Raw genomic sequence first — 22,883 nt, forward strand, 5'->3', positions numbered from 1 at the left:
GATATCAGAAAAGATAAAATAAGCAGACATAGATGCCTACATACAAAAACAAATATACTCAAAATATCATGTGGCGACTACATATACACTGTTCATTGCATGCAAAGTTCATTAGTGAAATTCTATCTGTGGTAAAAAAGCTTTGTGCGCAACATTCGAATAAGGTCTTTGCTTTGTTTGGACTGGAGTTCTCAAAGTAAGATTTGAAGTAATGATGAGAGCACTTGTCATGCGTTTGGTTTTGTATCAAAGTTAGACATTACATTAAAGAGCAGCAGGTCTTCCCATACTGAATCTATGAAAATAAAAACCAAGGCTTTTAAGGGTTTGTAATTCTTAACATGGACCAGTGGGCACCAGCTGCAATAATTTGGTTCTTTTCTCTTTGGATTCCTAGATTTTACATAGCATTACGGTTTTGTTGGTTCATACTCTACTTCAGTTTTCTTTTCTTTACCTATCATTTTTTTGTGGTTGTTGTTGATATGACAACATTTTAGACCAAGGCAAACTTTCATCTTATGTTGTAAAATGTTGTGAAACATCAATTACTGTATTATCTACATAAAGTGCAGATATAAAGTCCTTCCTTAAGTATAAGGAAGGAAATCAATCAATGAAGCACACTATTAAAAGGACCACAGTCATCCATGCTCGTGAACAGTGAACACTCTCTAGGATCCACTGAAGATCTCTCCCTGACATTTTCTGGTACAGTGGAATCAAAAAGTCAAATAGTAATCTGTGATGGCTAGCATTAAATAAATCTTTGTTAAGTTTGAGAGACGTTTAGTATGGAGAAGGCGGGGGTTTTCTTTTTTTAAATGCATTCATGTGAGAGACAAGCTGGTTGTGTGGTTGATACCACATTGCTACTGAATCAAACCAAAGAATTTAGTAATTACTCTTTGTACTGACAAATCGTTAATGACAAGGGCACTGTACTTTGCGTTTGAAAGCTCCGACAGCGATGGGGCATTTATAGGACTACAGGCATACAGATTTTACGACTTCTGCATACTTTATAGTACCAGATTGTCTAAAGAAGAAATGACAGTTAACTGTCAAGGATAAGATACTAGTACTGAAGCAGTGATTTGGTGTTTATCGACAGTTAATGAATGTGTGTGTCACTGGGTTGACGGCAGATTTTTCCTCCCGATGGACAGAGGGCTATTCATGCTGAGAAATAACACTAGACAAATCAGTGTGCATGTGTGTGCAGATTACGATACTATCAGGAACAAGGGAGGTTAGGGTTGAAATATTCATTACTACAATATCTGCCTCACAATGTAGCTAATCTGCATGTGTGGGATATTGTGAATCTATCACAAGTGAATCTATCACACACAAAAAATGAGTTTGGTTCAGTATTTAAAAAAGAGTTGATGTTTTTAATGACTCTCTTTGTCCAGCTTCTCATGTCTATACAACTTTTCCAGTTTCATGCGAAGAAGGGAAATGTTGTTCCTCCACCACACAAAAAATTTGTCCATTTCTATATTTGTTTTGCACATACCATTCTGTGTTCCAGTTTCACGAGCTATAAAGCACCTATGCTGTGTGAAGAAGTTATGTCCAGTGTGACGCCCGCACTTTGTTTCGATTTGCCGTTCCTAAAGGCCCGTGAAAAGAACATTGAGTGCAATGTGGTACCACAGCCAAGCTGCTTCAGAAACACTTTTGTAGACTTTTAAGACGGTTTTTCACTACACAACACTTTTGTTTCACAAAACTGATGTTGTCCTTTTTTTAAGTCTTTTGATATGCTGTGTAGAAAGAGCACTTGTAGGCACTTACCTAGTCTTCACTTCCCACTATACTGTACATGCACAAGTGAGTGAAACTTGAACTTGGGACCAAATATTGTACATTATCTAATAGGCGCCTGTCAACGAGTTAGGGTTGAAGTTAGATGTAGATTATTGTTGTTGGTCTGCTTTTTGTTTGTTTTTGGACAATTTTCATGATTTTTTTTTTTTTTTTTTTTAAAAGATAAGAATGCCGACATTCAAAAGTAGGTAACTCATCCACTTTAAGGCGGTGTGATTACAATGCCACGCACACTTACATTGTACTTTACATGAAGCAGGCAGGTATTTACGGCAAAGTTGGTTTTCTTGCTTTGTCCACTATTAAAGAGAACAAAAATTGTTACCAAGTATTGAATGCGGTACCTTCAGCTTCACGTGTCTATCATTGTTGGAGAAATATGCAAGCTGCTGGAGTTTGATCATGGCGTAAGCACGAAAAACAAGGAACTTTCAATGGGTCCGCCCCACAAAACGGGGACAGGTCTTTAAGTGTCAGACCATGAAGGGCCTCAAATCTGTGTTCAGTGTCGACATCAAACAGCATTTGCGTAAACTATTCACAATGTTATGTTTGTACGGCGAGAGTCGCAGGGAAGGTGTGTCAGGGGCCAGACAGCGCTCCCCTCGTCTCGTTTCCTGGAGTTCCTGTATTCCAGTGGCTTGTAACATGCCCCGTATGGTGAATGAAAGAATGTCATGTTTATCTTGTGTCATACTGAAGCTTGTACAGAGTACATGTGGGGTTGTTAAATAAACATTTTATGAGAATATCACTACAGCTCACCGTTTCTTGGACCCATCCTTCCCCCACCTTTCTTGGTACTCATATGGTAGGTGCGCAGAGAGAGAGTGATAGAGAGGAAGGGAGATAAGAGTGCGCTGTATGTAATGACAGAGGCAACAACTGCATGTAGATTGGATATTCTATTTTAAGTGTAATAATTTATTTGTAGAAAAAAAAGGTATTCTTCACAAGACCATCATCAATACATACATTCACATGCTAGACATATGCTGTGACTTGCGAGATAACAAAAATGCTCATCAATGCATACAGATACAGTCCATGCATTGTGGGCTCCTGTCTCTGTCATCACGTTTTCTCTACTACTACAAATCTTAGTATAGTCTTTAGTCTCCCTTATTTTCCAATAAAAAATTTGTGGCACCAACAGCCAGTTTTGGCGCAATTTTTCATGTGACACTCCTGTTATTACTGGAGTTGTACGCTTCTTGAATATCCTCGGGGCGCGGGAGAAACTTGCAAACAAAAGGACGAACACGTTTTCGACGAATTTTCAATTCTTTCCTTCTACAGAGATATACCACGCACATGGGCACAACAAAAAAGTTGCACAAAATATTTCAGTTGGGAAATTGTCAATAATTACACATGTGTAATGGGAAAAACAACCTTCACCTCAAACTTCTTTCTCGTGTAGACAACACACAAGTTATTTCCATAATGTAAAAATACTCAGCACCTGCACATTATCATCACTGTACGGAAAAAAAAAAGAAGCTCCAATAAATTTAGCATTTCGGGATCTTGTCTGGAATACAGTATGCAACTCAAGTAGAATCTCCTATTCTCACAGATACATTAAGCTACCTAATCATCTCTTTGTCATGTCAGATATCCTCTTGTCTGATAAAGTGCTAGGCGTCAGACAAAATATTGCTGATTCACACCACATGGATATGGTAGTTGGTATTCTAAAAATTTTCTATATATATATCTAAAGTATGCACATGCTTTATCTACAAAATACATGAAAACCTCACAGACACGTGACAAAAACATTTCATTGCAGATCTCTTTTGTTTTTTCAGAAAGTCTGTACCTGGCAATAAATGACATAAAACAAAGGGCAGCGATAAAAACAAAGGTACTCAAGAAAGTGTTAAGATCCTGTCCAATCTTCAGCACACAAATAACAGTCAAGGGAGCACATGCCTAGAGGCATACACCTTCTCCCAATTTGGTCCTTCCTCCAAAAATCCTAGGAATTTCTGGGAACTGAAGTGTGTTTGCGAAAAACAATAGATCAACAATACCTAAAAACAAAAAAGATAAATTCTTCCCATCGCATATAAATGCAAACATTTTTGTCACCACAAGTCAAGGCCATATGCTACATGCAAAAGAATATGGTGGTCCTACACACTTGTGCCCAACATGTGGAGGTCGAACAAGGCCACATTTTAAAATGTTTACCTGTGCACTTCCAGTAATGCGGAGATACCTTGCAGCAGGCATATGCAGAGCGTATATGCAGCAATCACATCAAATTTTACCCTTTTTATCACGACTAAAACACTGTCAATTTACAACAGAAATATACTTTCAGAACTTGCAGTTGCCTCTGTTCCCAACATGGAACAGTTGCTAAAAAAAAAAATTGCAAAACTTTTTAAGTTTTGAGAAAGTGATGGTGCTTGATGCTTTTCGTGTAAGACCAAATACAGCTTGCGCTGTGCACTGCACAGCGTAGTCAATGCATTATTATGTGAATTAAAAAGCAATCGCCACCGCTGGAATTTTTACATTCGTATGCGATGGCAAGAATTTATTACAGAAACAAACAAAAAAATTAGGAAACAGAGCATGAGAGAACATAAATAACGATGATGAGATGCTTACACCAAAAACTCTCAGTCTGGGAATGACAATGTCTCCTTTCTTTCCTTCCCTGTCTCTTGAGACAAGAGAACAAATATTCACAAACAGCAAGGCCGGCAAGCTGATTTAATAGTCAAACATCATAATAAACACAATTGTATTCACTTTGCGTACAGAACATATCTTGTCAGAGTTTGAGGCCCCACACGGGTCAAATGTCATGAAACTCATCTATGCTGCATATATGAGAGTGATATATAGTAGGTGGACATCTTTCTTTTGAGAGGTACATGTATATACACACAACCCATCTTTTCTTTTCCTTTTTTAAGAAACTGAACTAAAAAGAATGATTCAGTAATATATCAAAATCTGGCATACACATGCTTATCACTGATAATATTTAATCTGAAGAAAAGAATGCTACAAGCCAATTTGAGTTGCAAAGGTTTTATCACTTATCACACTGTAGGTATTTTCCTCAATAGATTTTTAATCATCTTTTCACTTTCCCCTTTTCACATTTGCAGTTGTCCTTATTCTACGTAGAACCAAACAAAGCAATTAGAAACGATGACTGTTTCATTCGGAATAGTCTCCAAAAACCAATGTACCAATATGACAAGTGATGCCAACATGAACAAAATACTTTGTGTGCATGGAGTAAATATCGCAGACTATTGATCTCGCATATGCCCCTAAACATGTCGTATCATGTTGCCTTCTGCAGAGAGAGGTCGTGACCTTTGGCTTTACGCAACACAGGAAGAAGATTTTACGGTAACAGGTAGCATGTGTGCCCTCGACTCACCATAAATCTAGCCATGAATGAGCACGACCTGCCTCTTGATACTATGAAATTCTGATACCTGGCAATTCACTTGCATCAAATGAGAAAAGAATGAAAGGAAACGCAATTATATGAAAGCAGACCTAGAGTTAACTTTCAAGACAGCGTCACTCTTTATCATACAGTACTGAACCATAGACACAGGGTCTCGAGGTAACACGGTCTACCACCAACATCAACGCAGAAGTCCACTCACATTGAAACTACTCAACCCACTTGCAAAAGTATACAAAAACTGACTCTCACAAGTAATACATCACAGACATAACAAATGGCAGGGTCAAATTTCCAAGGAGAAATTTGCATGCATTGGAACATAAAGTTAAACGCTGATTTGACATTCCATACACCTGTTCACATGGATTATGTCATTCAAAGTTCTCTTTCACGATGAATGCAACCATGCATAATTTTTTTTTTTTTTTTGCAATGGATGTTACCATTAATGGTAACAAACACTCGTGGCCTCACATTGATCCTCACTTCGTATAAAAACATTGCAAAGGACTGTTCACAATGAATCAACATCTTTCTTGACGTCCATCATTCTTGGTATGTTTACGGTAAGCCCGCATTGGGCTGCACATTTCCATCTGGATTGAGCGAGCCGGAAAAGGGCATGAGATTGGGAAAGCTGGAATCGACGAACCTGGTGAGATTTGAGATGTCCGACTCGTTGCCAAGCGACGGGGAGCTGGATGCAGATTGGCTGTTTGAAGAGCTGGATGCATTACCCGAGCCCCCCAGATTGGGGAAGGAGGGGAACTTGGGGTCTGTGTTTTGTGGGAAGGGAAGGGAAGGGGCGAGTTGGACACTCTGAGCTGCACCCATGGAGCTGGGCGGCAGGCTCTCTGAAGATGGAGGCAAGAAATCAGAGTCTAGTTGGGGCCCATCGGACAGCGAGAACGGACTGGGGTTTGACTGGTCCATGACACCACTACCAGAATTCTCGGAGAATGACAAAGAACTCTGATCTAGTGACGCCGATGCCTGGCTTGTGCTGACTGTACCTGGGTTAGAGTTCCTCCAGGGTTGGTCACTATAGGGTGGGAATGCCATGCCACCACTACTCGAGGGACTGGGGCTCATATCTTGGAATGGCATTGGCATGTCTGATTGCTGAATAGAGGATGTCTGGGGGTAAGGCGGGAACCTTCGCATCTCGGTCATCGTCCCCGACGAGGTTCCGATTACCGATGAGTGCATCGTTGTGTCCGTAGCCATGGTTAGCGTTGAAGAATTGCACAGGGAGTAAGGTGTCGAAAGGGACGGCTGGGAGCTGAATGACAAGCTACTCGATGACGCCGACGCATAATCGCGAGGCAGTGAGTTGGACTGCGACTGGGAGAAAGCAAAGAAGGGGCTGTTGGCACCGGGGCTTTGGTTGGGAGGAGTTGACTTGTCTGAGATGACCGGGAGAGGGGGGTTGTTGAACTGCTGAGAAGGTGACACGCTCTGGGAAAGAAGCTGGCCCAGCTGAGAGTTAGCCAAACCTGAGCCACTCTGGGTGCTTTGGGCAGAGCCCCAGTCACTCTCTCCTGGGGGAGTCTGGGGGCCACCGCCACCTCCTGCAAAGCCTGCGCTGGCGGACCTCTGGTCCGAGAATGCTCCTTGGGCCACCGCCGACAGAGATCCTGGTCCACCATTAGGCCCCCTCACTGCTAGGATCTTCCCCTCATGAGTGCGCAGGTAGATGCCCTTCTTGGTCTTGATAAAGGTGACGGCTTCTCCAGCCCGGATCGTCGGGGTGGAGTCACTTGACGTATTGGCACCAGGCAACACAATGTCTGTCGGACAGAAAACATTACACAACATTTCATAATAAGGTTTCCATCAAACACCACAATTCAAGAAAATAGGGGTATCTATCAAATGTGAACTACAGCGATTTAATTGTTACTTGATATCACTTACGGTCACTTTGCATATCTTATTTGTATGATAGCTACTTCATCTATTCACAGTATTATTCTTCTTGACAAGGCAGCTGCCCCCCACCTTTCTCAAATTTCTCTCTTACATTTTCATTCTTTTAAATATCTTTTCCACAAATAACAACTTACATAGATATCACACAAAAGAGAAGCTATTTTACATCTAACTACTACTGCATTTGAGAGTGATGGCCATATTATCCTACATTCTTATATCATCTTGTTGCCAAGGAGGTAAGTACATGAAATGTAATTATGCATATAAATCTAGCAATATTTGTTAATTAACTTTAATAAACTTTATACTGGTGGAAACTCCCATTAACTGCCATGAGATGCGTCTTCTCCTGGTATGATCATTCGGAAGGTACGCAGAATTTGCCCCAAGGTGTGAATAGCTCCCTCACCTGTTGTAGCAACTATCCTCTGCAGTGTCACCCCAGCATTCTTGAGGTTCTGGAGTCTCTTCTGTGTGAGATCCATGGAGGTGGGTGGTTGCCGTGGCACCGGGGTGGACTGGATGGGTCGCACGTTGGCCACTGGTCTCTGGAGGGGCTGCTTGAGTGTATTCCTGAAAGGGTAACCGGAAGTTTAAAGTTTAGAAGTACTGATTTTCAACAACAACAACAACAACAACAACAACAACAACAACAACAACAACAACAACAACAACAACAACAACAACAACAACAACAACAACAACAACAACAACAACAACAACAACAACAACAACAACAACAACAACAACAACAACAGCAACAGCAACGACAACAGCAGCAGCAACAACAACAGCGACGACGACAACAGCAGCAGCAACAACATTAACAACAACAACAACAACAGAGATAAAATAAATGCCTAACAACCACAATGAGAATACAGCGATTATTCAAGAGAAGAGGAGGATGAACTCACATGTAAGGGTACGGAGGACCTGTATTGAAGCCCGGATTCTGCACCCCTTTGGCTGGAGGAATGGGCAAGGCCCCCTGTGGTCCTGCTCCCTTAGGATAGAAGGCAGCATAGGAGGGCCGGGAGTAAGACAAGTTGAGCTTCTTCTCCTCCTCGTAGCTCTTCTTGGCCTGCATCTTTTCCGCCCTGGTCAGTTTCTGGTCCTTGCGGTCCCACAGCAGGGACTCGGTGGTGAAAGGAGCCTGATGGAAAGAGAGAGCAGCACCAATGTTACATGACAGAAATCTCAATCATTTACAATAGGCCAGGGTGTAAAAGTCTTCATATTGCAGGAAGGACTGCTAATAGAGCTTAACAAAAACAAATGTCTCCCCCTTAACCCTTAATGTGCTTTTTTTTTTCCACTGACTGATATGTACACAGGGATATTTTCTTCACTGACTGGGACAGATGTCTGCAAAATAATTGCCAGTAGATAGAAATAACTTAATCCCCTTCATCCAAACTGTGTAAACATGGCCTTCCTGTTGGACTGAGGAACATTACTACACCTGAGTGGATTGCTGATGAAGGAGCTCGGCAAGTTAAGCTGAGTGCCTGGGCACATAAAGGTTGAATGCATGAAATTATTATCTTTCCATGGCAATGGACTAGGTCAAACACCGCAGCATCCTCTAAAGTGGGCATGAAGCAATGTATGTGCTTCTACTTGACACCTTGCATTACCCTGCATCACTACAAAATTTTTTCATCTGCATCACCTCATACTTAACTACTGTATACGCTATAATTTTCGCGTACATAAATATTCGCGAATTGCCGCTGTCACACATTTTCGCGAGTGGTTAAATTCGCGATTGGGGGACCAGAGAAAATATGAAGTGGCAAAGAAAGTGTGAATTTTCAACTTACTAGCAAATAAGAGTGATACTAGCAATACACTGCATGAAAAAAACTTACCAAACTCTGCAAACTAGTAAGTTAGAATTCAACATTTTTGAAGTGGTTAATTCCATCGCGCTAGATTTCTGACGAGTGGTCCCCTTGCGATAATGGATTGGCTCTCTACAGTATTCGTAAGTATAGACGTGGACGTGCTGTATGTACGTAAACAAGCTTTAGCCAGTATGGTCTGTTCAGTAAGCCGCGACATGGTATACTAGTACTGAAATGTTTGTATCATCAAGGCAAGGGATTCGTTTTGGAAGGTAATATTTTCGCGTGTTGTTAATTTCGCGAATAGCTCCCGACTCGCGAAATTCGCGAAAATAAAACCCCCGCGAAATATATAGCGTATACAGTACTATCCGAATAGTTTCTACTGAGTAATGAAGTCCATGGTGATGCCTGGTAATGCAGGGTAATGAGAGGGAACTTGCAAAATGCGGTGAGCCACAAAGTCATGGATTATAAGGTCACAGATAAGGTCCCGGGCACTCTGCCTTATGATCCGTTGAATAACATGCAGAATTACCCATTAAGAATTTGAGGCTTCAGGGACGTTCTGTTTCTACTGAAAATCATCCCACGTATCATCTCTCATCGACCACTTTAAAGGTAGGACGATGGCTCACCTCGCACCACCTCGCATCATCCACTTCTCGATGTGTTTCTGCTGAGAAAAATTTGAGGTGCTACCCCACATCACCGTGCATCGCTTCACAACACCCTCTATCACCTCACATCACCTCCAATTTCTATCGTTCAGTAGAAACACTCATCAATGTTTCCCCTCGTACCTTGGTGATGAAGTTGCTGTGTTTAATGACAAGGCTCTTGAGGATGACATCACCAATGTCTTTGGCAAGGTGGCTGAAGTCCTCAAAAGGCATGTCCGTCTCATCGAATTCAAGCAGCGACTCCACCTCCTTCTTGGTAAGGTTCATCTCAGGGTTCATCTCATCCACCACTCGATCTGAGAGAACAACAAAGGAGGGGAGACATAGAGAGTACAATCACAAAAACTTTTACAAGCCCTTTTTGTTTTGGTTAGTCCTCTGTCGACAGTCCTTGCATTTTCCAAACCACGCCATTGACCATCTCATACGCACAGGACAGGTGAAACCAATGATTAACGAACACCATGAGACATAGAAATGTACAACACTTGCATAATCTCAAATCAACAGTTCAGTCATCCATTGACATACAAATCTTATAAAGTTGATGGTCATGTTCAGACCATTGAAAAGCAATTACTGGATGCATTCTGGAATAGCTTTCTTGGATCAGCCTAGCATTGTTCAACCAATAATCTCTTTTATCCCATACCAAGAAGCAAGAAGGAGAAGCTTTCACAAACATACATATGAATTAGCATGAATGGAACAAGATAATAAAAAAACTCAGTGAAGGTTTAAAGAAACTGGCAGGACACATTTAAAACTAATGATACAAAAATACTGAAGATAAAACTAATGAATTTTGTATCTATTTTGGTCCATGTGCCTCCTCCATAGATAGAGACTCGACAACAATGTGTAATGTCACAGTATCAGAATGATATAAAGAATATTAAAATAGGAAATATATACTTATACATATATATATTTTATCATATCAAAAGAGCAATTAACTCATTTCTACTACAAGGGAAAAAAAAAGGAAAAAGTGATGCTGCTCTGAACTGGATCCGCAGCTTAGATATCAACTTATGAGTCTATAACCCCTCACCCATCCCGTTGTATTGCATCATACATGTACAACAGAAGAAGACTGCAAGAAAAAGAAGATATCTGCCCTAACGTATCTCACGTTCAGGGGAATATGTACTTTCTACATAGGAGTGCCAAGTCTGACTTAATCAGTCACGCCACTTAATTCAAACTTTTTTTTTTGCTTGTATTTTTTTTATGATTTTAAGTAGTTGAATGAGTCAGAGAGGGAGAGAGAGAGAGAGCATGTGTGTGGGTGTGTTTTTTTGAAGTATGTATGCACAGTTTTGGAATCCCTCTTGTCCCTACCTGACATGCCCTTCTTTGAGATCTGCCTGTCATAGATCTTCTTCTCCAGCGTCTGGTCCGACACCAGTCGATAAACGTGGCATTTCTTGGCCTGACCGTAGCGGTAGACACGGCAGACAGCCTGGGCATCGTGGCAGGGGTTCCACGACGCGTCCATGACAACCACTCGGTTGGCACCGATCAGGTTGATTCCCAGGCAGCCAGCTCTGGTTAGGAAAGGCAGAGGTTCCTTTGATTAATGCCGTGTGCCAGAGAAGGAAATCTGGCTCTTTCGTTTGTTTGCTTTTTCAAACTCAATTCAAAAGGTTACAATTTTTTTAATAAAGACCCCTCAACCTGCCTCTCACCTACTCTGAATATAATAACATTTTGTGTCAGAATAGCATGCATCAACTCTTTAGCTTCTGAGTTATACAGAAACTAAAAGCCCAGACAGTATTCATTTCAACAATTCAGCTTTCACATCTATTTTCTTATAGCGCTTTTGCAAATGTTTTCCACTCAACTAAGACATGCTCAATTCCTCTGCTCCACATTAGATACCACAGTGGTATGGAAATGCATACCTCCGAAGTCTGCTATCTTGGTTACAATCACTTCATATCTGTTTGCTGTACAAACAAATTTTGTTTCCTTTTTCAATGAGTGCCACTGCGCTGAAATGTCCATTTTGTTTTCTTTTTTCAATTAGTGCCACTACACTGAAACATCCATTTTGTTTTCTTTTTTCAATTAGTGCCACTGCACTGAAATGTCCATTTTGTTTTCTTTTTCAAAGAGTGCCACTGCACTGAAATGTTCAATCTATTCATCCTGTAAGCACTAACATGCCAAGCAAATAGGGAAAGGTGGTTTGAAACAGACAGTCACTTCTTTATATGTAAAATGAATTCATCTTCCTGGGTATATCATGGCTATTTTGGCAAAATGGAGCAAAACCAGTAAAGCCTATCTTTCTTTCTTTTTTAATTGCATCTGTCATGGATTTATTCATGTTTGTGATGCTTTCCAAACCAACATCATGGGGTTACCAGCCTTTATTCAAGATAAGCTGATCAACAATTTGAAGAACACTCCTCTAACCAGTAGAGGGTGGGACCACACACCTGCCATCATTCAGCAAAATTACAGGATCTGTACAAAATGACTAGTGTAAAGGAAGGTTTTCACCCCAGATAGCCAAAGTATGTTCACTTAGAGTGAGGAGATCAAAAAAAATGTTTTGAGTCTCCAACTTACTTGGTTGAGAGCAGGAAGAGCCATATTGCCTTGTTGTCTCGAGAGTTGAATTGGTTGATCATTTTCTCTCTCTCGGAAACCGCCGTGCTTCCATCTAGTCCTGAGGAGTGGTCACGACATGCAAACATTGGTGTTAAATGTTAACAAATCATATGTCATTCTCTTTCTTTGGGGCTGCCAAGCTTTACTAATCAAAAACATACCAATGCACAGGAAAAACAACTATATATATATATATATATATATATATATATATATATATATATATATATATATATATATATATATATATATTGAACACAGATAAACATGTCAAGTTCAATTCTGGAAAAATTCTGTTACTTTTCTCCTACAGGACCTAGTACTAAATTCTTTAATCCAACATTCTGTTGACACACATTTCCACGAGTGAAATCTATCTGTGGCGGTGTCAGGTAAGCCTTGGACAGGCTCTTTCCTCTCTTTCATTCAGCTTTCCATCTTGGGAAAATCAGGTCCAGAACCACTTGTGATTCAACCAAAGTAAAGGGAAGTTTGGCCAGCTGATTCCTTTGTTCTTCATGTCAAGGAAGTCCCTTATCACTAATATCAGCTCACATCAAACACAAGTTAATACATGTATCTTTATCTACATATGATACAACCAACCAAAAGGGAAAATTACACACACAGAATCTGCAGTACGAGGAGACTACCAGCATAATTCTATTCTCACATCTCTAATGAAATATTGTAAAACAAAAAAACATTTGTAAATGGGAGCCAACACTAACAGCATTTTTCGTGGAATGAAGCATGAATTGCCACCAGCATTCAATGCACTGTGTCGACTTTCATGTACATTTTAATTTTGCGAATCTTGGCTCCTCCTGAAAAAGATTCACCAACTGTATGCAAACATTACTGGTTTCACAATAGAGCAAAAGTGCAAAAACACAATAAACATAAGTCACTCACATATGCACACATGAACACATAAATAAACAAAATGTTTAAAAACATAAACACACAACACTGTCACAAAAGCATAACACAAAATCAACACACAAGAAGGATGTGAAAACCGACTGGTGACTCACTGAAATATGTCTTGTTGCGCACCCACTCCCTGGGCATTAGAGGTGGCGGGTTCGGCGGCTGGGGGATGCTGGACTGGGCCAGGAACTTCTCGATCAGGGACAGCGTACTGAGGCTCTGGCTGAAGACCAGGACCCGGTCCCCGAGGCGGATGGACTCCTCCAGGATGTGGAACAGGACTATCATCTTGCCCCCATTGCACAGATTGTTCTTGGTGTAGTTTTTCATGATTGGCCGCGCCTGTTCAACATTAAGAAGGGGAAATGACTTCTTCAGTCCTAAGTGTGTGTGTGTGTGTGTATGTTGGGGGGGGGGGGGGGGGGGGGGGGTCATGGGTTACATTAAAAGCACTCTGCTATCCATTCTCTTCTGAAAATGTACAAATCTCCTCCCAGGTTTCCAAAATTGACCAGTACTATTGTTCACTGGAATATTTACACCATATCAGTAGACCTTGACATCATTCCTTTAATTTTGTGTTCACATACAGACAAGGTCAAGTTCTACATGACAATGCTACAAAATGTACCACCAGAGCTCAAAACTGAACGGTATATCTTTTTTTCTCTCTTCTTCTCCCCTCCCCCCCCCCCCCCCCCTCCCAACTATAACTCTTTTACTCTTATGCTGATTTCATTGCACAAACTTTGCTTTATGAAGAATATCTTCCTGAGTGAAACAATCCCTCAACAAAAGGCAATGCATCTCGTGATAGAGGGTGAATGGGTTGGTAAATGTGAGGACCAGTAAAGTGAGATACCCACCCACTCAAAGGAGATGATCTGCTGGATCTTGTCCTGGTATCCATGGGTGTCCATGCGGCTGACCGATGCCTCCCCCTGCTTGGGGTCAGCTGGCTTCTTTCCTCCCTTCTGTTTACACCTGTGGGAGGCGAGGTTTGTATCAAACATACCATGATTAGCCTCGGATTGAACAGTGGACCTAGGGGCCACAGACACCATGGGTCCATTTCATGAAGTCATCACATACCATGTAAAAGTCTTTACATATATCTCACAATGACCAAAGTCTCTCATATGTGTAAGATTTTCAAGAAACGGACCCCATATCACAATAGATATGTTTCCAAGACCATTTTCTCAAGTCCAGTCATTTTATTTCTTTTCAAAATGGATTTCCCAAGCTTTTGATGTACTTAATCAAAGGCAGCAGTATGTTGATATTATCAAGTGTGTGCTGCTTGCAGATCAAAGGTCCTTTACTATCAAATAACGAGGAAGTTATACATTGCTGTGGGTGAATTCAGCATTTGTGCACCAGAATATGACAGCCTCCTACAATAATAGCTACCATACAGAGCACATCTCTAGCAATTTATTTTCACACTTTTACCATGACAACATGGTTGTAGATTACTTCAGATAGCCAACCAATTTATAATTAGCCACTAATCATGTCACGTTCATTCATTTATTTTTTCCATAACTGAAGCACAATACTATCTGTCTTTTTTTTTCATATCTTGTGGTTAGCAAGATAACAAACCATTTTATGCATAATCTAGGGTGTAGCATGGTGAATATGTTTGAGACAATATTTCTGTCTCACTATCCATCACATTGGATGATCTCACACACATTGAGAAGTGTGATGACCAAATTGATGATATCAAACAGAAATACTTAATCCAGGCCGTACCAACACCATTGTGCAATGAGGTGTATTACCGTATGCACAATATTACAAACAAAACATGGGCATAGTACGATGACGGGGAATTGGAACGAGGTAGAAAAGTATGTTTGCCAACACTCACTTGGCTTGAATCTCTGGTAAGTCCAGGTCAGCGTCCAGATCCTCACCGAGGCTCTCCCTCTCCGTCAGAAGGTCCCCTAGGATGTCAGGATGGTTCCAGATCTGCCCGGAGACAGCGTGCGAAAAAACAAAGGCATCCTTATTACCTGTGTCACATCCATGCAAGCAGAATTCACTATTCGGTTTCCGAAGAAAGCTGCTTCAGCGTGAAGGATGAATGGATTCAGGCTTTGTCTTTGGATTCTTGCTTGCATGTGGAAAATTGTCACTGGTTCATTATCTCCCACATACAAAGTGTCATGTAGAAGATTTGGGGGGGGGGATGTGGGGATTTCTTAGTTTGGTTGTGATTCTTTATCCAGTCACTGGGATAAAATAAGACATGGAATTAATCAGCTAAGAGAAACTGAAATCAGGGTCAGATATCCTACAATTTAGTGCTTTCAAGGAGTTCTCAGTGAGTATCAAACATACTACAACAAAACCTTAACATTAAGTTTGAAAAAAAAAGGTCTGAAGGGAAAAAGGAGAGGCAAGGGTAAGGTAATAGAATGCTTGCTTGCAACTGTCGTGCTGAGTCTCACCTTACAGCCTACAGAGAATGCCTTGAGAGGGTTGGCTGAGCACCAGCCACCCGCCCCAGCCTCCTTGAAGCACTGCATGAAGCGGATGTAGAGGCCACGCTGGAAGGAGGTCAGTCTGACCAGCAGGACGTGCTCCTCCTTGGGCGGCAGGGTGGACAGCAGGACGTTAAAGCCACGCCGCTGGACAAAACCCCCAAGCAGGCTGTGCAGGACATGCGCCCGATACCGCATCAATCGCACATCCTAGGGGATTCACAATGAGGGGAGAGACAACATAATAGCACTTGTTTTTCTGGTTGTCAAATCAAGTACAGAAATATCATGCACAAGAATCTCTCGTCTCATTCTTTCAAATACATTTACTACCAAGATGATTTGCAAGAAGTATCTTCGTCCTTTTTCTTTTCTTTTTTTTTTTACTTAGTATATGTTTTTCTGTGCTAACCGAGAGTCAGTGAATATGGTTGCTAATGCACACAGACTAGGTGAATGCCTATCAGGCCGCTTCTGATTTTAAACTCTTTAAAAATTTGGGTGGCCTGTGATGAAAGCGTGCACAGGGGATACACGTAATGTAGTTATCACCAAAATGTCATTTGAACAGTCTGTTCAGATACAAAGACTAGAACATTGAAGTCCAAGGTTCAACCCATTACTCACATAAGGTGTGCTGTCAATACATTGGCCATTAGAGATTGGTCTCTCAAAGAGGTTGGCAAACTCATGCCTCGTGCCCAGGAAGTTTGGCCTGACAAAGTCCACCATGCACCAGTACTCCTGCAGGTTGTTCTGAAGTGGGTACCCAGTCAAGACTACCCTCCGCCTGGGGAGATGGAGGAAGGGGGGGGGGAGGGTAGAACAGAAAGATAACAAGAGTGAAACTCAAGTACAGTCATCGCAACTTTATTTTTAGCTTTTGCCACGAGGGTAAGAATTGGCTGAAGTGGTTAGAGGAGGCAGCTCAGTAGTGTGCATGGTTCCATTCTTAGATTCAGCTCAGCATTGATAACACCCACTTCACAGCTCTTTTCAGTCATTTCAAGAATGCTGTCACACTATCTATTGAACAGTAAGGAAACACTCAGCACAGACCACAGATTCGTGCTGTGGAGCAGCCTGCGTCCTTGCCAATACAATAATTGTACTCCAATAGGACAAAGTTTGCCATCTCTGCGACTTACTTCACTTCATCTACTTGATTCACCTAACTCATTCTACACCAACTAAACTAACTTCACATGCTGGAACATTGACAACTTACAGGAATGTTGGGGTCATTTTTCCAGGCAACGACTGCGTACATTGCAAAATGGCCACAGTGTATTGAAGGGCTACATGATATAGCTGAAAGTTTGTACAGTTATGGATTCTCCTTCCCTTTGGCATTGGCATTGAGCAAAATGGATTATATCCTAATTTGACATCTCCTTCAAAAGTATAATAATGTTCATGGTCTTCTTATTGCACTTCTCAAAATTTGGTTTCTTAATTCTTTCCAAATACAATTTTCTTAAGCAGAAATTTGAATTTGTTTCCACACTACAATAGGACCCAAACATTTACATTACCTAAATACAGTGTTTTTCCATTTCATGGGCATACAGATTGAAAAAAAAAATGTGTGGCTAGAGGAGCACACAAACATGAAACTCCATAAATCATCTTTGACCCATGTTTTTGTGAAATGTTGCCCATCCTATGAAATTTCATAACTTCTTATTCCAGCTCATCTTTTTCATTTTCTTTTAACATAATCTCTAGTTGTCTCACAGTGCATTCAGACGCAAAAAATTTATACTAGAACGGTATAGCTATACCAAAACGGTATAGCTATACGATGAATTTATGCGTCTGAACGCTGACTAACGAAACGACGTATAATGAAACGACGTATAGCGAAACGAAGGTCAGAGCATCGTTTCGAACTAGAACTCGATAACGAATCAGCATTTCGTGTGCGTCTGAACGTATGGCGACCATAGAACGGTATAACTGGGCGGGGCTTAATGGGAGCGCGCACGAAAGGCGACCCCACAGCTGTCACTCACAACTATAACAGCATGCGCAGTAGGAAACTGCACATCTATACGACGTTTCCCAGAATGGTCGAAATTAGTGTCTGAACGGTCTGTCGGCTATACGATGATTCTTTATACGTCATTTCGTTATCGAGTTTCGGTATAAAATGACATGCGTCTGAAAAGGGGGTCACTCTCATTTTAGCCTCACATATCATTGTTCAGTCTGCTTCCCCTTTGAGCCTCAGGTAACAAACACTTCCCAAATACTTCATCCTATGTTTGTTATTAAAAACCATGTTGGCACAATCTGGCTGACCACACACTCACAAATGATTTCCTTGTATAATCGCAACACCCTGCCACACACAAAGTTAGATTTCACATCTTGATTTTTTTCCAAGTTTTATGGCTTCCTCTATTATGATTGTGCAGGACAGATCTGAGTATTGTGTTCTTACAAGAGGAAGACAGATTCTCGGTGGAGACAACATTTATTCCCTCACCCTTTAAGCAAAACCACTTATAGGGAAACACTGCATAAATACCTATGTACGCAAACACAAAAATGTACCTTTCTCAGGGCTGCACACTAACCATTTTTTTTCCTACAAGTCCAACCTGTCCCTGTCAGACCGGAAGACACTCAGTTTCCATTTTTTTACTGGTCCAAACCTAAAATTCTATGGTCCTTCAAATTCATGAAATTCTTGCATTGAATTGATTAACACTTATTATTCAACGTTACATGTATTTATGTCAATATTTGGCAATTTGTCAATCAGTTACACTAAAAAAATTCCTGGTCCTGATTGTTTTTTCAACTGGCCCCGACAATGTTATCTTTTAACTGGTCATGTCGGACCAATGAATTTGGCAATTCCCGAAAAGTTACTGGCCCAACACTGGTTTTTACTGGCCTGGGACCGTCGGACGGTTACCAGTGTTGAGCGTTGCCTTCTTGATCATAACTGTCTAACAATATCAAGACTATGTATCAAAGAATATGCTATCTAACATGCGCAAATGAAAGGTGCAAAAATGACATGCGAGAAAATTTGGTTATCAAATTTCTGACATATTTGCCACACAAATGTGCTTGGTTACATTCACACATGCATATATGTACACTTCCACATACACATACACGCAAACACTATGGTGGGTAAGTCCTACATACCCACCACACCTATGCTAGGACTGGTAAGGATCATCCTCCCTGGCATTTCTGGGCAAATTTCTTAAATTTTGCTACTCTACATGCTCAACAATTGATGGGACCCTTAGTGACACAAACACTGAAAACAAAAAAATTAATGCCAATTTCAGTCAAAATTAAGTTCTGTAAAAAATGCAAAAAAAAAAAGAAAAGAAGTTTTGGCTAAGAAGCAATAAGAAGAAAAAAAGACTTTCTTTCATACAGCACAGTATCGGTAGCACACATGGTCACGTACATTAGCTGACATAGTTCTTGACCTGGGAATGCTTTTGACCAAAACACTGAAAAAGTGGAAATGTTTGCAGTGTTGAAATTTTTGTGCATTTCGCGCAACCAGAAACTAGCACAAAAATAAAAGCACGCGAATATTTTTGCTTGCAAAATGTTCCAGTAGTTGGTGTCTCGATTCCACAGAATAAGAAACACATGCAACCTATCTTAACCGGCCAGGTGTGGAAATTAGTTGTGTGAAAATACCTACTTTTACAGTCAACAATGATTACTGCTCATGCTAAATTGCCAATTGGCCACAGGCATAACTCAGTCATGTTGCAATTTTTTAAAGGCAAAATATACTTTAATATGCTTACCTTGTCTTGATGTTCTTCAGTGCCTGCGAGATTCCTGCATGGCTGTTCTTGATCCGGTGTCCCTCATCACACACAACCATGTCTGGACCAGGATTGCACAGTGCATTTTTCATGTCTTCAGAAAAAAAGTGAGAAAAGACAGCACAGATTTGATTCTTAGCTTACAGGTTTCTAGCTTCAAGAACCAGATCAAATTTTCCAACTACAATTTTGTACAGAAGTATCATCAATACAAATAAATGCACACATAAAGATGATGAATGAATATAGGAACAAACAAATGAATGAATTCATTAATCAATGAGTGGATGAACAAATGAACAACTTGATAAATAAAACACAATATAAACATGATATAAAATCAAATGGGAGAGAGCAAAGATCAGACAGTCAGAGCTGCCGACAGTAACACATCAAAGTCGATTTTAATTGCAGATGATAATTCCTAAATCAGAGAGGCTGTCTCTTTCTCTTGTCAGAGCAGAGGAAGATACTGTGTACTGTAAAAGTGGTTTCTTTCGCGGTGGTTTTATTTTCGCGCTTTTCGCGCTTTGAGGTTGAACCGCGAATTTAACATCACGCGAAAATGTTTTGAACTCTTCGCTGATTATAACGCTATCATTACCGACCGCGAATTTAAACACACGCGAAAAAGTTGGCACCGATGTAAACCGCGAAAGTTTCTGTACGCGAAAGAAACCACTTTTACAGTACTTGGACTTTCATGTATCCCCCCCCCCCCCCCATTCTGCTCATATTTCATCTCCCTGGCTTTTCTTATGGATTGAGATCTTCCCCAGCTTTTACTGTTTTGCTCTCCTGCAGGTGGCATTAGCTCTCCTCCTCCTCTACATCCCCTTCACCCCTTTCCTCCTCTTGTTTTCTCCTGTTACTGCGCCTTCTTCTCTTCTCTTCCTCCTCCTCCTCCCTCCTCCTCCTCCCTCCTCCTCCCTCCCCCTCCTCCTCCCTCCCCTCCTCCTCCCTCCCCCTCCTCTTCCTTCCCCCTTTTCCTTCCCCCTCCTCCTCCCCTCCCCTCCTTCTCCCTCTCCTCCATCTCAAACCTCCTCTTCCTCCATTCCCTCTTCCTCCTCCTCCTCCCTTCCCCTTCTTCTCCCCACTCCTCCTCCTCCTTCTCCCTTCCCCTTCTTCTCCCCACTCCTCCTCCATCTCCAACCTCCTCTTCCTCCTCCCCCTCCTCCTCCTCACCTATGGCCATGTCTGCGGCTGCCTCCATCTCGTCAATGTCAATAACCTGGGGGGAGGACTTCCCGGACTTGTTGGACCTCTTCTTGGGCCGCCCCACGGCTGTCTGTTTGGACCGCGCCAGCAGACGATACATCTCGTAGCCCATCAGCAGAACGCCTCCTCTCTCTTGCCATTCACCTGGACAGTAGTAAAAATGCGAGGTAGCGGTTGAATCATTTGCTTTTTCGACAATGTCATGAAGCATGCATGCATTTAGCATAAGTATGTGTACTCTTCATATAAAGACACAAATATTTCTCTGATGTGCGATTATGTGTACGCTATTCTTCTCTTCAGCTCACTTAATTCATCATAATCTATATCAACAATGAAGATAAGTTACAGGCCCTAAGCAATCGCAAACTGTCTTGAGGAGAACACAAACTATGGAAGGTTGCAGCCTCCACTTTGTCTAAAAAAAAAGGAGAACGGAGAAAGAAAAAAAACAAGAAAACAACACCAACAACAACACAACAACAACAAAACAAGGAGAAAGGAACGAAAAAAAAATTGGGAAAAACACCAGGTAGTTAAAATCAAAACAAAATCCATGACTACATTTAGGTCCTGCTCTGAGATTCTTCCTGAAAAAATGGTGGATCTTTTGACACCCTTGACCCCCTAAGTGGCATGCAGCCCCCTCTAACACACACACAAACACACACAAAATGTTCAAAGGCATGTGGCCAGTAATGCATCTCAATCCCATCATTTCTTTTTGCCCACATCAGAGCCATTCTCTGACTCTCTCACAATCAAACTTGACAAAAATGTACATATTGTATATCCATCCACTGGTAATCATGACAATGTTGCAGAATCAAGTTTTTATAATTTTGTCTTTAAGCAGAGTGTGACCTAAATGGCTTACACCACAGTAGTTAGCATCATTTATCAATACACTATTAAACAAAGTTTAATTTTTCTCTGCATTTTCAAAGGAGCTCATATACCCCAAACCCCTGCATAGTTTGTCTCAGTGCAAATGGACTTGAGGCATAACACCACACATCAAAAAAATAATGTCTTCCTTTTTTTCCTTTCTTTTCTGGTAGTTGACAGGAGTCAGGATATGTGAAAAACAAACCTAGTCCAAGGTCAAAGAATACAGCAATAATAGTGATGCCAACTTGGAACTTTTTTTCACAACATCAAATTCCTGATACAATTGATATATGCTCAATCATCAGCTTCACAACATTATGTGACGTGATCCAACAACAAAAAGCTAATTCAGACAATTTTTTTAGTTTTATTTTTTAATAGAAAGCACTAAAATACTGACCTATGACCCTCGCCCTGGAAGCAGTGGTCTTGTGCGAGTCATTGAGGACGAAGACGTTGAAGTGCCGGTCCTTCTCGGGGCACCACATGTCGAACTCGGCCAGCCAGTTCTGGAGCGTGTTGATTGGTACGATGCAGAGCACAGTGTGAGCTTGTGTGTGCTTCATAAAGATACTGATGAAGGAGATACACTGTGGAATGGAAGGAGTTAAATGGGATTATAAAAATGAGAAATGGATCTTAATCAACTGATTGGTTCAAAAGCTATCACATAATCAGTCTTTTATTTTGCCTACAGCCCCAAATTTTAAAAAACCAGTACTAACAACCGCAAGTCTGCACTCAGCTGCATTGCCTGTGTATTAAAATTTCATTGCAACTGTTTGAATGTGCCGTTTGGTTAGCTTGGAACTGTTGCTGCACTGGGAATCTCACTAAATTTGCTGCAACAGAATGGAAATCATGTTACCATTTTATAAAACAAATAATGCACATTGCTAGGTTGTGCATTAGTAAAATCAAAAATTGTCTAGAACACATTCAGCTTCACCTTATGAAATCTGAACTATTCAAAAGTTCATATTGTGGTGCATAATTGCTACGAATGCCAAGTCCAATCTGCATTATTTGTATAATATCTGAGGCTCTCAGCACACATCATCGAAGAAAATAGCATATACCCCAATTCCGTCTTCCATGTCCAATCTTTTGGATCTGACACTTTCTGTTGATCCCAGGCAAGCACCATTTCT

General features: G+C 41.1%; 1 protein-coding gene across 1 annotated transcript in view; it reads right to left on the bottom strand.

Moving 5' to 3' along the window:
• Positions 1 to 5,271: 5,271 nt before the first annotated feature.
• Positions 5,272 to 22,883, bottom strand: part of LOC139742375 (helicase ARIP4-like) — a 36,655-nt gene continuing 19,043 nt past the window's right edge. Inside the window, exons 7-20 of the mRNA XM_071652953.1 lie at positions 22,133 to 22,322; positions 20,809 to 20,985; positions 19,603 to 19,717; positions 16,436 to 16,598; positions 15,776 to 16,018; positions 15,193 to 15,293; positions 14,180 to 14,297; positions 13,418 to 13,655; positions 12,339 to 12,438; positions 11,100 to 11,305; positions 9,876 to 10,051; positions 8,140 to 8,378; positions 7,632 to 7,795; positions 5,272 to 7,077 (exon numbers count right to left, since the gene is read on the bottom strand). Coding sequence (XP_071509054.1) covers positions 5,849 to 7,077; positions 7,632 to 7,795; positions 8,140 to 8,378; positions 9,876 to 10,051; positions 11,100 to 11,305; positions 12,339 to 12,438; positions 13,418 to 13,655; positions 14,180 to 14,297; positions 15,193 to 15,293; positions 15,776 to 16,018; positions 16,436 to 16,598; positions 19,603 to 19,717; positions 20,809 to 20,985; positions 22,133 to 22,322 — 3,459 coding nt within the window. The 3' untranslated portion in view covers positions 5,272 to 5,848. The remainder of the gene's footprint in view (positions 7,078 to 7,631; positions 7,796 to 8,139; positions 8,379 to 9,875; positions 10,052 to 11,099; positions 11,306 to 12,338; positions 12,439 to 13,417; positions 13,656 to 14,179; positions 14,298 to 15,192; positions 15,294 to 15,775; positions 16,019 to 16,435; positions 16,599 to 19,602; positions 19,718 to 20,808; positions 20,986 to 22,132; positions 22,323 to 22,883) is intronic.

This window comes from Diadema antillarum, unplaced genomic scaffold (genome assembly GCF_040938485.1).
Source record: "Diadema antillarum isolate AM-2024a unplaced genomic scaffold, OU_Dant_1.0 seq00000998_RagTag, whole genome shotgun sequence".
NCBI lineage: Eukaryota > Metazoa > Echinodermata > Echinoidea > Diadematoida > Diadematidae > Diadema > Diadema antillarum.